Source organism: Nerophis ophidion, linkage group LG14 (assembly GCF_033978795.1).
Source record: "Nerophis ophidion isolate RoL-2023_Sa linkage group LG14, RoL_Noph_v1.0, whole genome shotgun sequence".
Classification (NCBI taxonomy): domain Eukaryota; kingdom Metazoa; phylum Chordata; class Actinopteri; order Syngnathiformes; family Syngnathidae; genus Nerophis; species Nerophis ophidion.
This window is the reverse complement of record NC_084624.1, coordinates 43882428-43894481: the sequence shown is the minus strand read 5'-3', so window position 1 is coordinate 43894481 and position 12054 is coordinate 43882428. Positions and strand designations below refer to the sequence as shown.

Here is a 12054-nt window from a genome sequence, read left to right as displayed (position 1 = left end):
TCTACCCCACTTGCCACGGGACTTTGCCGGGTGCGTTTTGGACATTTTTTGCATCCCGGGACCACTGCGGCCGGCAGTGGGACTCGTGGGACTGGAACCAGGGGAGGTATTTTGAACATTTTTGGGACTTTTCTCAATTTTCTCCCCCACTTCCCGTGGGACTTTGCCGGGTGCGTTTTGGACATTTTTTGCATCCTGGGACTTGTGCGGCCAGCGACAGGACTTGTGGATCTCGAACCTGGGTAGGTATTTTCAACATTTTTGGGACTATTCTGACTTTTCTCCCCACTTCACGTGGGACTTTGCGTTTTGGACATTTTTTGCATCCCGGGACCACTGCGGCCGGCGGCGGGATTCGTGGGACTGGAACCTGGGGAGGTATTTTGAAAATTTTTGGGACTTTTCTCACTTTTCTCCTCCACTTAAAGTGGGACTTTGCCGGGTGCGTTTTGGACATTTTTTGCATCCCGGGACCACTGCGGCCGGCAGTGGGACTCGTGGGACTGGAACCAGGGGAGGTATTTTGAACATTTTGGGGACTTTTCTCAATTTTCTCCCCCACTTCCCGTGGGACTTTGCCGGGTGCGTTTTGGACATTTTTTGCATCCTGGGACTTGTGCGGCCAGAGACGGGACTTGTGGGACTCGAACCTGGGTAGGTATTTTCAACATTTTTTGGGACTATCCTCACTTTTCTCCCCCACTTCCCGTGGGACTTTGCGTTTTGGAAATTTTTTGCATCCCGGGACCACTGCGGCCGGCGGTGGGATTCGTGGGACTGGAACCTGGGGAGGTATTTTGAAAATTTTTGGGACTTTTCTCACTTTTCTCCTCCACTTAAAGTGGGACTTTGCCGGGTGCGTTTTGGACATTTTTTGCATCCCGGGACCACTGCGGCCGGCAGTGGGACTCGTGGGACTGGAACCAGGGGAGGTATTTTGAACATTTTGGGGACTTTTCTCAATTTTCTCCCCCACTTCCCGTGGGACTTTGCCGGGTGCGTTTTGGACATTTTTTGCATCCTGGGACTTGTGCGGCCAGAGACGGGACTTGTGGGACTCGAACCTGGGTAGGTATTTTCAACATTTTTTGGGACTATCCTCACTTTTCTCCCCCACTTCCCGTGGGACTTTGCGTTTTGGAAATTTTTTGCATCCCGGGACCACTGCGGCCGGCGGTGGGACCCCTGGGAGGCATTTTGAAAATTTTTGGGACTTTTTTCACTTTTATCTCCCACTTCCTGTGGGACTTTGCCGGGTGCGTTTTGGACATTTTTTGCATCCCGGGAATTGTGCAGCCGGCGGCCTTGTGGGACTCGAACAGAGGTAGGTATTTTGAACATTTTTGGGACTTTTCTCCCTTTTCTCCCCCATTTCCCGTGGGACTCTGCCTGGTGTGTTTTGGAATTTTTTTGCATCCCGGGACCACTGCGGCCGGTGGCGGGACTCGTGGGACTGGAACCCTGGGAAGTATTCCGAACAAAATTGGGACTTTTGACGCCTTCCTGTGCACCATTGCTGGGTGTATTTTGGACATTTGGACAAAAATAGTTTCAAGCATTTTTTATTCATTATAGGTCATCACATCTCAGCAACAAGCTGTAATATCTTACTGAGTTCATTTCGGACAGGGGTCGGCAACCTGCGGCTCTTTAGCGCCGCCCTAGTGGCTCTCTGGAGCTTTTTCAAAAATGTATAAAAAATGGAAAAAGATGAGGAAAAAAATATAAAAAACAATTTTTGTTTTAATATTGTTTCTGTAGGACAAACATGACACAAACCTCCCTAATTGTTACAAAGCACACTGTTTGTATTAAACATACTTCAATGTATCGAGTATTTGGCGAGTGCCGTTTTGTCCTACTAATTTTGGCGGTCCTTGAACTCACCATAGTTATTTTACATGTACGACTTTCTCCGACTTTCTAAGATGTGATTTTTTTCCACTTCTTTTTCTGTCTCATTTTGTCCACCAAACTTTTAACGTTGTGCATGAATGCACAAAGGTGAGTTTTGTTGATGTTTATTGACTTGTGTGGAGTGCTAATCAGACATATTTGGTGACTGCAAGCTAATCGATGCTAACATGCTATTTAGGCTAGCTGTATGTACATATTGCATCATTATGCCTCATTTGTAGCTATATTTGAGCTTATTTAGTTTATTTTAAGTCCTCATAATTCAATTTATATCTCATGACACACTATCTGTATGTAATATGGCTTTTAATTTTTTGGCTCTTTCATCATTTTAGGTTGCCGACCCCTGATTTAGGACCAAAACAAGTAAAACAATCTGCTTAGTGAGAAGAATGATCTTATCAGACAGAAAAAAGGCAAATATCACCCTTATTTGAGATATTACTTAATTTCACTTTTTGCAGTGCATAAATGAAAACATCTGAGAAACATGACGGTTCAGGAACGATCGCACCACATGTAAAGCCAGCACATGTTTTAGGTACTGAATGAACGGGAACGGGAGACATCACGTCTTCAATGAAACAGGAGTTTAAGTCTTGAGATAGATATTCAGCCTTCATCTGTGTTTGACTTTTATTCTGCAATACATTGTTGAAAATGAACTAATAATAATACAAATAATAATAAAGCCATGTGAAAGGGGGGAAAAACCTGCAGAACTTGGAAGTCGTCTCAGTTCAAAATGTTCTCTTTTTCAGCGAGGGGCGTCTCCTGAGGCAGACCGCTGGGCGGGTCTTGGTTCTGACTGTGCGCTTTGGAGGCCGGGGTCTCCGCTTTAGAGCCATCGGGCGGTGGCTCCGCCGTTTGCGTACACTTGATGGGGGCGAGAGCTATGGCCGGCTGCGAAGGACAAACAGGTGCCGTTGAAAATGTGAAGTGAATTGTATTCATACAGCGCTTTTTCTCTAGTGACTCAAAGCGTTTTACAAAGTGAAACCCAATACCTAAGTTACATTTAAAGCAGTGTGGGTGGCACTGGGAGCAGGTGGGTAAAGTGTCTTGCCCAAGGACACAACGGCAGTGACTAGGGTGGCGGAAGCGGGGATCGAACCTGCAACCTTCCAAGTTGCTGGCACAGCCGCTATACCGCCCCAAAAATGGAGTTGCGAACATAAAGGAATCAGTGAAAATTGACATTAGTGGTACAAATCCACACTCCCCTGCCCCAAAAGATAAATAATTAAGACCCACATCAGCTAGAAAAGCAACAATGGTCTTTTTATTATGATGAACACATGCTTGCCTGTCCCAGAACATTCACACAGGAAAGGAGCTTTAAGTGTATTTCTAAAGAGACAGCTCCACCCCCAGGAAATATAAAAGGGCAGCAGAAAAGAAACATGCAGTTGTAGCACACGCAGTGGTGGTCAAAAGTTTACATACACTTGTAAAGAACATGAAGTCATGGCTGTCCTAAGTTTACAATCATTTCTACAACTCTTATTTCTTTGTGATGTAGTGATTGCAGCACATACTTGTTGCTCACAAAAATCATTCATGAAATTTGTTTCTTTTATGGATTTATCATGGCTCTACTGAATATGTGAAGGGTCAAAAGTGTACATACAGCAATGTTAATATTTGCTTACATGTCCCTTGGCAAGTTTCACCGCAATAAGCCGCTTTTGGTTGCCATCCACAAGCTTCTGGATGAATTTTTGACCACTCCTCTTGAAAAAAATTGGTACAGTTCAGTTTTCTGACATGGACTTGTTTCTTCCGCGTTGTCCACACATGTAAGTCAGGGGCCGTATTCATCAAGCTTCTTAGAATTACTCCTAAGTAGTCTGCCAAGAGTTGACTTATGAGTAAAGAAATTATTCGCTGAAGGCTGCACTTAATAGTTAGTTATCAAGCGTCTTACTCACACTTTCAGGGAAGTGTAGGACTGAATCTTAAAGGGGAACATTATCAGCAGACCTATGTAAGCGTCAATATATACCTTGATGGTGCAGAAAAATGACCATATATTTTTTTTAACCGATTTCCGAACTCTAAATGGGCGAATTTTGGCAAATTAAACGCCTTTCTGTTTATCGCGCTGGAGGCGATGACGTCAGAACGTGACGTCGCCGAGGTAACACAGCCGCCATTTTCATTTTCAACACATTACAAACACCGGGTCTCAGCTCTGTTATTTTCCGTTTTTTGGACTATTTTTTGGAACCTTGGAGACATCATGCCTCGACGGTGTGTTGTCGGAGGGTGTAACAACACTAACAGGGAGGGATTCAAGTTGCACCACTGGCCCGAAGATGCCAAAGTGTCTGCCGCCAGACCCCCATTGAATGTGCCAGAGTGTCTCCACATTTGACCGGCGATGCTAAGACAGACATGGCACAGAGATGTATGGATAACCTGCAGATGCATTTGTAACGATAGTCAACCAAATCACAAAGGTGAGTTTTGTTGATGTTGACTGCCAGCTAATCGATGCTAACATGCTATTTACCGGCGGTGCTAAAGCAGACATGGCACAGAGATGTATGGATAACCTGTAGATGCATTTGCAACTATATTACATTTCCTTCCACCCACATTTAATGCGAAAAAAACACTTACTAATCGACGGATTTAAGTTGCTCCAGTGTGAAAAGTTGCGAAAGTCCTGATCGTTTGGTCCGCACATTTTACCGGCAATGCTAACGCAGCTATTCGGCCATGCTATGGCTATGAATAGCGTCAATAGCTATCCGCTCAATAGCTTCAGTTTCTTCTTCAATACTTTCATACTCCAACCATCTGTTTCAATACATGCGTAATCTGTTGAATCGCTTAAGTCGCTGAAATCCGAGTTTGAATCCGAGCTAATGTCACTATATCTTGCTGTGGTATTCGCCATTGTTTGTTTACATTGGCAGCACTGTGTGACATCACAGGGAAATGGATAGTGGTTCCGAAGATAAGGCACTTTAAAGCTTTATTTAGGGATATTCCGAGACCGGTAAAATTTTGAAAAAAACTTCAAAAAATACAACAAGCCACTGGGAACTGATTTTTATTGTTTTTAACCCTTTTGAAATTATGATCATGTTCCCCTTTAAGTGTCACACTCAGAGCTGAATTACGACATTACTATGTGCCGTAAACGGAATTTTAGGTGACGTAATTCCTGTGTCCATAGAAATGACCAATCATGGAAGGGAATCCCTTGTCTAAGAATAAAGAAATATCTTAGAAATATTTAAGTGGACAATGGGAGTGTATATTTTGACAAACTACAAAATGATACAAAACAAAATGAAAGATTCTGAGAATCCTCTCAAAGAGCTCCTAACTTATCCTAAAAATCTCCGAGCGAGGAATTTTAGCACTCATTTGTGCACTTTTTTTTTTTTACATACTTATATGTGAGCGCACAACTTGTGCACTAATGTTGCACTCCTATATAAACACACAACTTTTGCACTTACTTGTTGCTCATATGTGAGCACACGTGTGCACCTATTTTACACACTTATATATGAGCAAACAACTTGTGCACTTATTTTACATACTTATATACAGTGGGGCAAAAAAGTATTTAGTCAGCCAGCGATTGTGCAAGTTCTCCCACTTAAAATGATGACAGACGTCTGTAATTTTCATCATAGGTACACTTCAACTGTGAGAGACAGAATGTGAAAAAAAATCCAGGAAGTCACATTGTAAGAATTTTAAAGATTTTATTTGTAAATTATGGTGGAAAATAAGTATTTGGTCAACCATTCAAAGCTCTCACTGATGGAAGGAGGTTTTGGCTCAAAATCTCACGATACATGGCCCCATTCATTCTTTCCTTAACACGGATCAATCGTCCTGTCCCCTTAGCAGAAAAACAGCCCCAGAGCATGATGTTTCCACCCCCATGCTTCACAGTAGGTATGGTGTTCTTGGGATGCAACTCAGTATTCTTCTTCCTCCAAATACGACGAGTTGAGTTTATACCAAAATGGATACATGGATGATACAGCAGAGGATTGGGAGAATGTCATGTGGTCAGATGAAACCAAAATAGAACTTTTTGGTATAAACTCAACTCGTCGTGTTTGGAAGAAGAAGAATACTGAGTTGCATCCCAAGAACACCATACCTACTGTGAAGCATGGGGGTGGAAACATCATGCTTTGGGGCTGTTTTTCTGCTAAGGGGACAGGACGATTGATCCGTGTTAAGGAAAGAATGAATGGGGCCATGTATCGTGAGATTTTGAGCCAAAACCTCCTTCCATCAGTGAGAGCTTTGAATGGTTGACCAAATACTTATTTTCCACCATAATTTACAAATAAATTATTTAAAATTCCTCCAATGTGAATTCCTGGAATTTTTTTTTCACATTCTGTCTCTCACAGTTGAAGTGTACCTATGATGAAAATGACAGACCTCTGTCATCATTTTAAGTGGGAGAACTTGCACAATCGCTGGCTGACTAAATACTTTTTTGCCCCACTGTATGTGCACATGACTTCTGCAATTTATTAATGCACTCATTGTACACAATTATAATTGTGCACCTATTTTACACATTTATACAAGTGCACATAACTTGTGCACTTTGTTAGTGGACGTTTTGTACACACTTATGTATTTAGACATAACTTGTGCACTTGATTAACTTAGACTTCCTTTTTATTGTCTTTAAAATTTGAACTTTACAGTACAAATAAGATCAAAATTTCGTTGCATTAGCTCTTGGTAGTGCAGGATTAAAAAAAAGCAATAAGTGCACTATGCACTTATTGTACACACTTATATACAGTATGTGCACATAACATGTGCACTTTATTGGTGCACTTAACACACTTAACATGTGCGTTTAACTCTTAAAATGTCAATGCCTAGAAGAAGTCAGTATTCAACCTTAGATTGAAAAGCTTCACAATACAAAAAAAGTCCATTCAAACTTTCCAACTGAGTTTTCTAGTTGTGGAATATTTTAACTATTTTTTATATGTTTTATATTGTTGAATATTGTTCTAAATATAATTATCCTTCCGCTCCCTGAACGTTGGCGCACGTCTCTCTCGCCTCAGTGCCATCCCCCGCTGGCAACTTCTAACCACTTAGGACACCTCTGAAGGTCTCTTAAATATCGTGGAGAGTAGGAGTGATTCTTAGACTTAAGAAAGTTGATAAATAACTTTAATTCTTAAGTTTGAGAGTAGGACTACATTTCGCAAATTCTCAGGACTTAAATGTAAAATGGCACTCTAAGACGCTTGATAAATACGGCCCCTGGAGTTTGGAAAGGCCATTCTAAAACCTTCATTCTAAAGTTAAAGTACCAATGATAGTCACATAAACACAATAGGTGTGGTGAAGTTAGTCCTCTGGATTTGACCTATCCCCTTGTTCAGCCCCTGGGAGGTGAGGGGAGCAGTGAGCAGCAGCGGTGGCCGCGCCCGGGAATAATTTTTGGGTGATCTAACCCCCAATTCCAACCCTTGATGCTGAGTGCCAAGCAGGGAGGTAGAGGCTACAATTTTTATAGTCTTTGGTTTGAACTCACAACCTACCCATCTCAGGGCGGAAACTCTAACCACTAAGCCACTGAGTAGTAATTGTTGACCACTCCTCTTGAAAAAATGGTGCAGTTCAACTAAATGTGTTGGGTTTTTGACATGGACTTGTTTCTTCAGCATTGTCCACACGTTTTAAGTCAGGACTTTTGGAAGGCCATTCTAAAACCTTCATTCTAGCCTGATGTAGCCATTCCTTTACCACTTTTGACGTGTGTTTGGGGTCATCGTCCTACTGCGCCCAAGACCCAACCTCTGGGCTGATGATTTTAGTTTGTCCTAAAGAATTTGGAGGTAATCCTCCTTTTTCATTGTCCCATTTACTCTCTGTAAAGCACCAGCTCCATTGGCAGCAAAACAGGCCCAGAGCATAATACTAACTCCACCATGCTTGGCAGTAGGTCTTGTGTTCCTGGGAATAAAGGCCTCACTTTCTCACTTCCAAACATGTTACTGGGTATTGTAGCCAAACAGCTCCATTTTTGTTTCATATGACCACAGGTTATCTTTGTCCATGTGATATCAGACATTATGTGACATTATGTTCTTTACAAGTGTATGTAAACTTTTGACCACGACTGTATATTTCTTAAATAACTCTATTTTAGTCAAAACTATTTTCTCTTTTGTGTCACTTGGTGTCTGTGTTGCTGCGCAGTAGACGGGTCATATCAAACTGGTATTCACCACAAATCCACTTCCTGTCCAGAACTGAGGCAGCTCCCTGCGCCACAGCGCCACCACTAGGCTAGTGAGTAGAGTGCAAGGCACCAGGTACAGCAAGGCGGGCTGGCCCATCTGCATCACTGCCAGCGCCACAAAGGTGATCAGCAGGCCCACGCCGTACGCTGCAAGAGAGGGACAGTCGCACCAGGACCCCAAAGGAGATGTTTTGTAGCTGATGGTGCTACGTACCGATGGTGCAGGCCACAAAGTAGATTCTGGAAGATTGCGTCAAAATGTCAAAGCGATTGCAGTACGCCACCAGCAGGCCTGCGAAGGAACGAATTAACAAACCGGACATCACTTTATGCCTTTTTCTTTAAATCACCTGGCACCAGGACATCGCCGAAGCCCAGCAGGGAGAAGGGGCGGTCGCACAAAGCGAGGGGGGAGGAGTTCAAGCGGGGAACTTTGAGCACCATCGGAAGCTACAGAAAACAAACAACCCGCAGGAGTCAGCGTCTTTTGTCACGTTAGCGCATACTTGCCAACCTCCAGACTTCCCAATTTGGGAGATTTGGGGGGGGGGGGTTAAGGAGTATATTTATAGCTGGAATTCACTGATTTTCAAGTATTTCTTATATATATATATATGGTGTTCTTGGGATGCAATTCAGTATTTTTCTTCCTCCAAACACGACCAGTTGATAAATGGATGATACAGCAGAGGATTGGGAGAATGTCATGTGGTCAGATGAAACCATTTGGTATAAACTCAACTCGTCGTGTTTAGAGGAAGAAATATACTGCGTTGCATCCCAAGAACACCACACCTACTGTAAAGCATGGGGGTGGAAACATGCTTTGGGGCTGTTTTTCTGCTAAGGGGACAGTACGATTGATCTGTGTTAAGGAAAGAATGAATGGGGCCATGTATCGTGAGATTTTGAGCCAAAACCTCCTTCCATCAGTGAGAGCTTTGAATGGTTGACCAAATACTTATTTTCCACCATAATTTACAAATAAATTATTTAAAATTCCTACAATGTGAATTCCTGTTTTTTTTTTTTCACATTCTGTCTCTCACAGTTGAAGTGTACCTATGATGAAAATTACAGACCTCTGTCATCATTTTAAATGGGAGAACTTGCACAAGCGGTGGCTGACTAAATACTTTTTTGCCCCACTGTATATATATATATATATATATGTGTGTATATATATATATATATATATATATATATATATATATATATATATATGTGTGTATATATATATATATATATATATATATATATATATATATATATATATATATATATATATATATATATATATATATATATATATATATATATATATAGATAATAAATACTTGAATTTCAGTGTTCATTTATTTCCACATATACACACACATAACACTCTACTCATTGTTGTATTTGAAAATGCAATGCTTTGCAGCCAGTAGCACAGCCTTTGAAGGAGCATAGATATGGGCAGCATCTGTGACATTTAATTTGCAGGAAAGGAGTGCTTTTAGAGTGGAATTGTCCATTCTCGTTCTATCCTCTGTCACTATCTTTCTAACCATGCTGAACACCCTCTCTGATGATGCATTGCTGGTTGAGGGGGGTGTAAATTGTAGCATCCCGGAAGAGTTAGTGCTGCAAGGGGTTCTGGGTATTTGTTCTGTTGTGTTACGGTGCGGATGTTCTCCCGAAATGTGTTTGTCATTCTTGTTTGGTGTGGGTTCACGGTGTGGTGCATTTTTGTAACAGTGTTAAAGTTGTTTATATGGCCACCATCAGTGTGACCTGTATGGCTGTTGACAAATTATGCCTTGCATTCTCTTGTGTGTGTAAAAAAAGCCGCATGTATTATGTGACTGGGCCGGCAGCTGTTTGTATGGAGGAAAAGCGGACGTGGCAAGAGGTTGTAGAAGACGTTAAAGGCAGTGCCTTTAAGGCTTGCCCCCAATATTGACGTCCGGGTGCAAATCAGGGGAAATTCGGGAGAATGGTTGCCCCGGGAGATTTTCGGGAGGGGCATTGAAATTCCGGAGTCTCCTGAGAAAGTCGGGAGGGTTGGCAAGTATGCGTTGGCGTTGTGATTTAAGCCCTGCCAGCTCACCTTTTCATGCATGGCCGAGTCCGAGGGCCCAGCCGCCACCTCCACCATGATGCTCTCGCCACTCTGGAGATGGAAAATGTAAACACTGAGCCACTCTTTAATGTGTCTTCAAGCAAAAAGCTTTCATTGCGCTCACCTTGGTGAAGAAGGGTGTAATAAACACGAAAAAGACGTCGTAGACAAACAGGACTGCCAACAGTAAAGTGCAAGCCTGCCAGCAGGAGGGAGAGAAAGGAGACATCCAGTCAAAAATAAAAAATAAAGACTTTGCAAAGTGCTTCTAGGGTGTCAAAGCCCACCTTAAACGTGGGCAGCCTGACAGTCTTGAGCATGTAGAGGCAGAAGGCGATGCCCAGGCCGTCCTGCAGCACCCACGCCCACCTGGATGATGCACAATATCAGTGACCAGCTGGGTGACCAAACATTGCTCTGACCCTCTGGGCCAGTATTTCTCACCCTCTTTTGAGCCAAGGCACATTTATTTTGCGTTGCAAAAATGCGGAGGCACACCACCAGCAGACATCATTAAAAAACGAAACTCAGTTGACAGTAAAAAGTTGTTGGATATGACTTCAAAGCATAACCAAGGATGCATGACTATAGCTCTTGTCTCAAAGTAGGTGTACTGTCACCACCTGTCACATCACACCCTGACTTATTTTGCTGTTTTCCTGTGTGTAGTGTTTTAGCCCTTGTCTTGCGCTTCTATTTTAATGGCTTTTCCTTTTTTCTTGGTATTTTCCTGTAGCAGTTTCATGTCTTCCTTTGAGCGATATTTCCCGCATCTACTTTGTTTAAGCGATCAAGAATATTTTAGTTATTTTTATCCTTCTTTGAGGGGATATCGTTGATTGTCATGTCATGTTCGGACGTACTTTGTGGACGCTGTCTTTGCTCAACAGTAAGTCTTTGCTGTCGTCCAGCATTCTGTTTTTGTTTACTTTGCAGCCAGTTCAGTTTTGGTTTTATTCTGCATAGCCTTCCCTAAACTTCAATGCCTTTTCTTAGGGGCACTCACCCTTTGTTTATTTTTTTTTACCTGCACACTGTCTTCCGCTGTTTCCGACATCTACAAAGCAATTAGCTACCGGCTGCCACCTGCTGATATAGAAGAGTATTACACGGTTACGCTGCCAAACTCTTAGACAGCACCAACACATCATTTGCAGACTATAATTAATGGTTTGCAAAAAATATTTTTGACGCAAATAGGTACAGCACACCAGACTGTATCTCACGGCGCGGCACAGTGGTTGAAAAACACTTCTCTGGGCGACCTATGACCTTTTTGGGGCCTTTTTTGCTTTTGAAGATGACATCATGCAACAGACTGCGATAAGTAGCGACTTGTCCAGGGTGAACCCTGCCTTCCGCCCGATTGTCGCTGAGATAGGCACCAGCGCCCCCCGAAACACCAAAGGAAATAAGCGGTAGAAAAAATGGATGGACGGATGGATCATGCAACAGACTGTTCATTTTAAAAATGTGCAAATTGAAATATGGCCACAAATGTTTTATCTTAATTTGCATCGTCCGTTTTTTTTCCCCTAAGTTATTTTTAGCATGAGATGATTCTGGCCTAATGACCCTTTAGTCCCCTACTGGTTCCCTTTAAAAAAAAAAAAAAAAGTCCCAATGATAGTCTCACACACACACAAGGTGTGGCGAAATTATTCTCTGCATTTGACCCATCACCCTTATTCACCCCCTCGGAGGTGAGGGGAGCAGTGAGCAGCAGCGATTGCTATGCCCAGGAATAATTTTTGGTGATTTAACCCCCAAT

General features: G+C 42.5%; 1 protein-coding gene across 2 annotated transcripts in view; it reads right to left on the bottom strand.

The window, feature by feature from the left end:
* Nucleotides 1-1546: 1546 nt before the first annotated feature.
* sppl2 (signal peptide peptidase-like 2) overlaps nt 1547-12054 on the bottom strand; it is a 35471-nt gene continuing 24963 nt past the window's right edge. The window contains exons 9-16 of one of the 2 annotated variants that reach the window (XM_061920822.1): nt 10571-10652; nt 10408-10482; nt 10272-10334; nt 8530-8629; nt 8394-8471; nt 8166-8326; nt 2632-2820; nt 1547-2558 (exon numbers count right to left, since the gene is read on the bottom strand). In XM_061920822.1, the coding sequence (XP_061776806.1) occupies nt 2653-2820; nt 8166-8326; nt 8394-8471; nt 8530-8629; nt 10272-10334; nt 10408-10482; nt 10571-10652 (727 nt within the window). In that variant the 3' untranslated portion in view covers nt 1547-2558; nt 2632-2652. Of the gene's footprint in view, nt 2821-8165; nt 8327-8393; nt 8472-8529; nt 8630-10271; nt 10335-10407; nt 10483-10570; nt 10653-12054 lie in introns of both variants that reach the window. The other variant, XM_061920821.1, reaches the window with a different exon arrangement.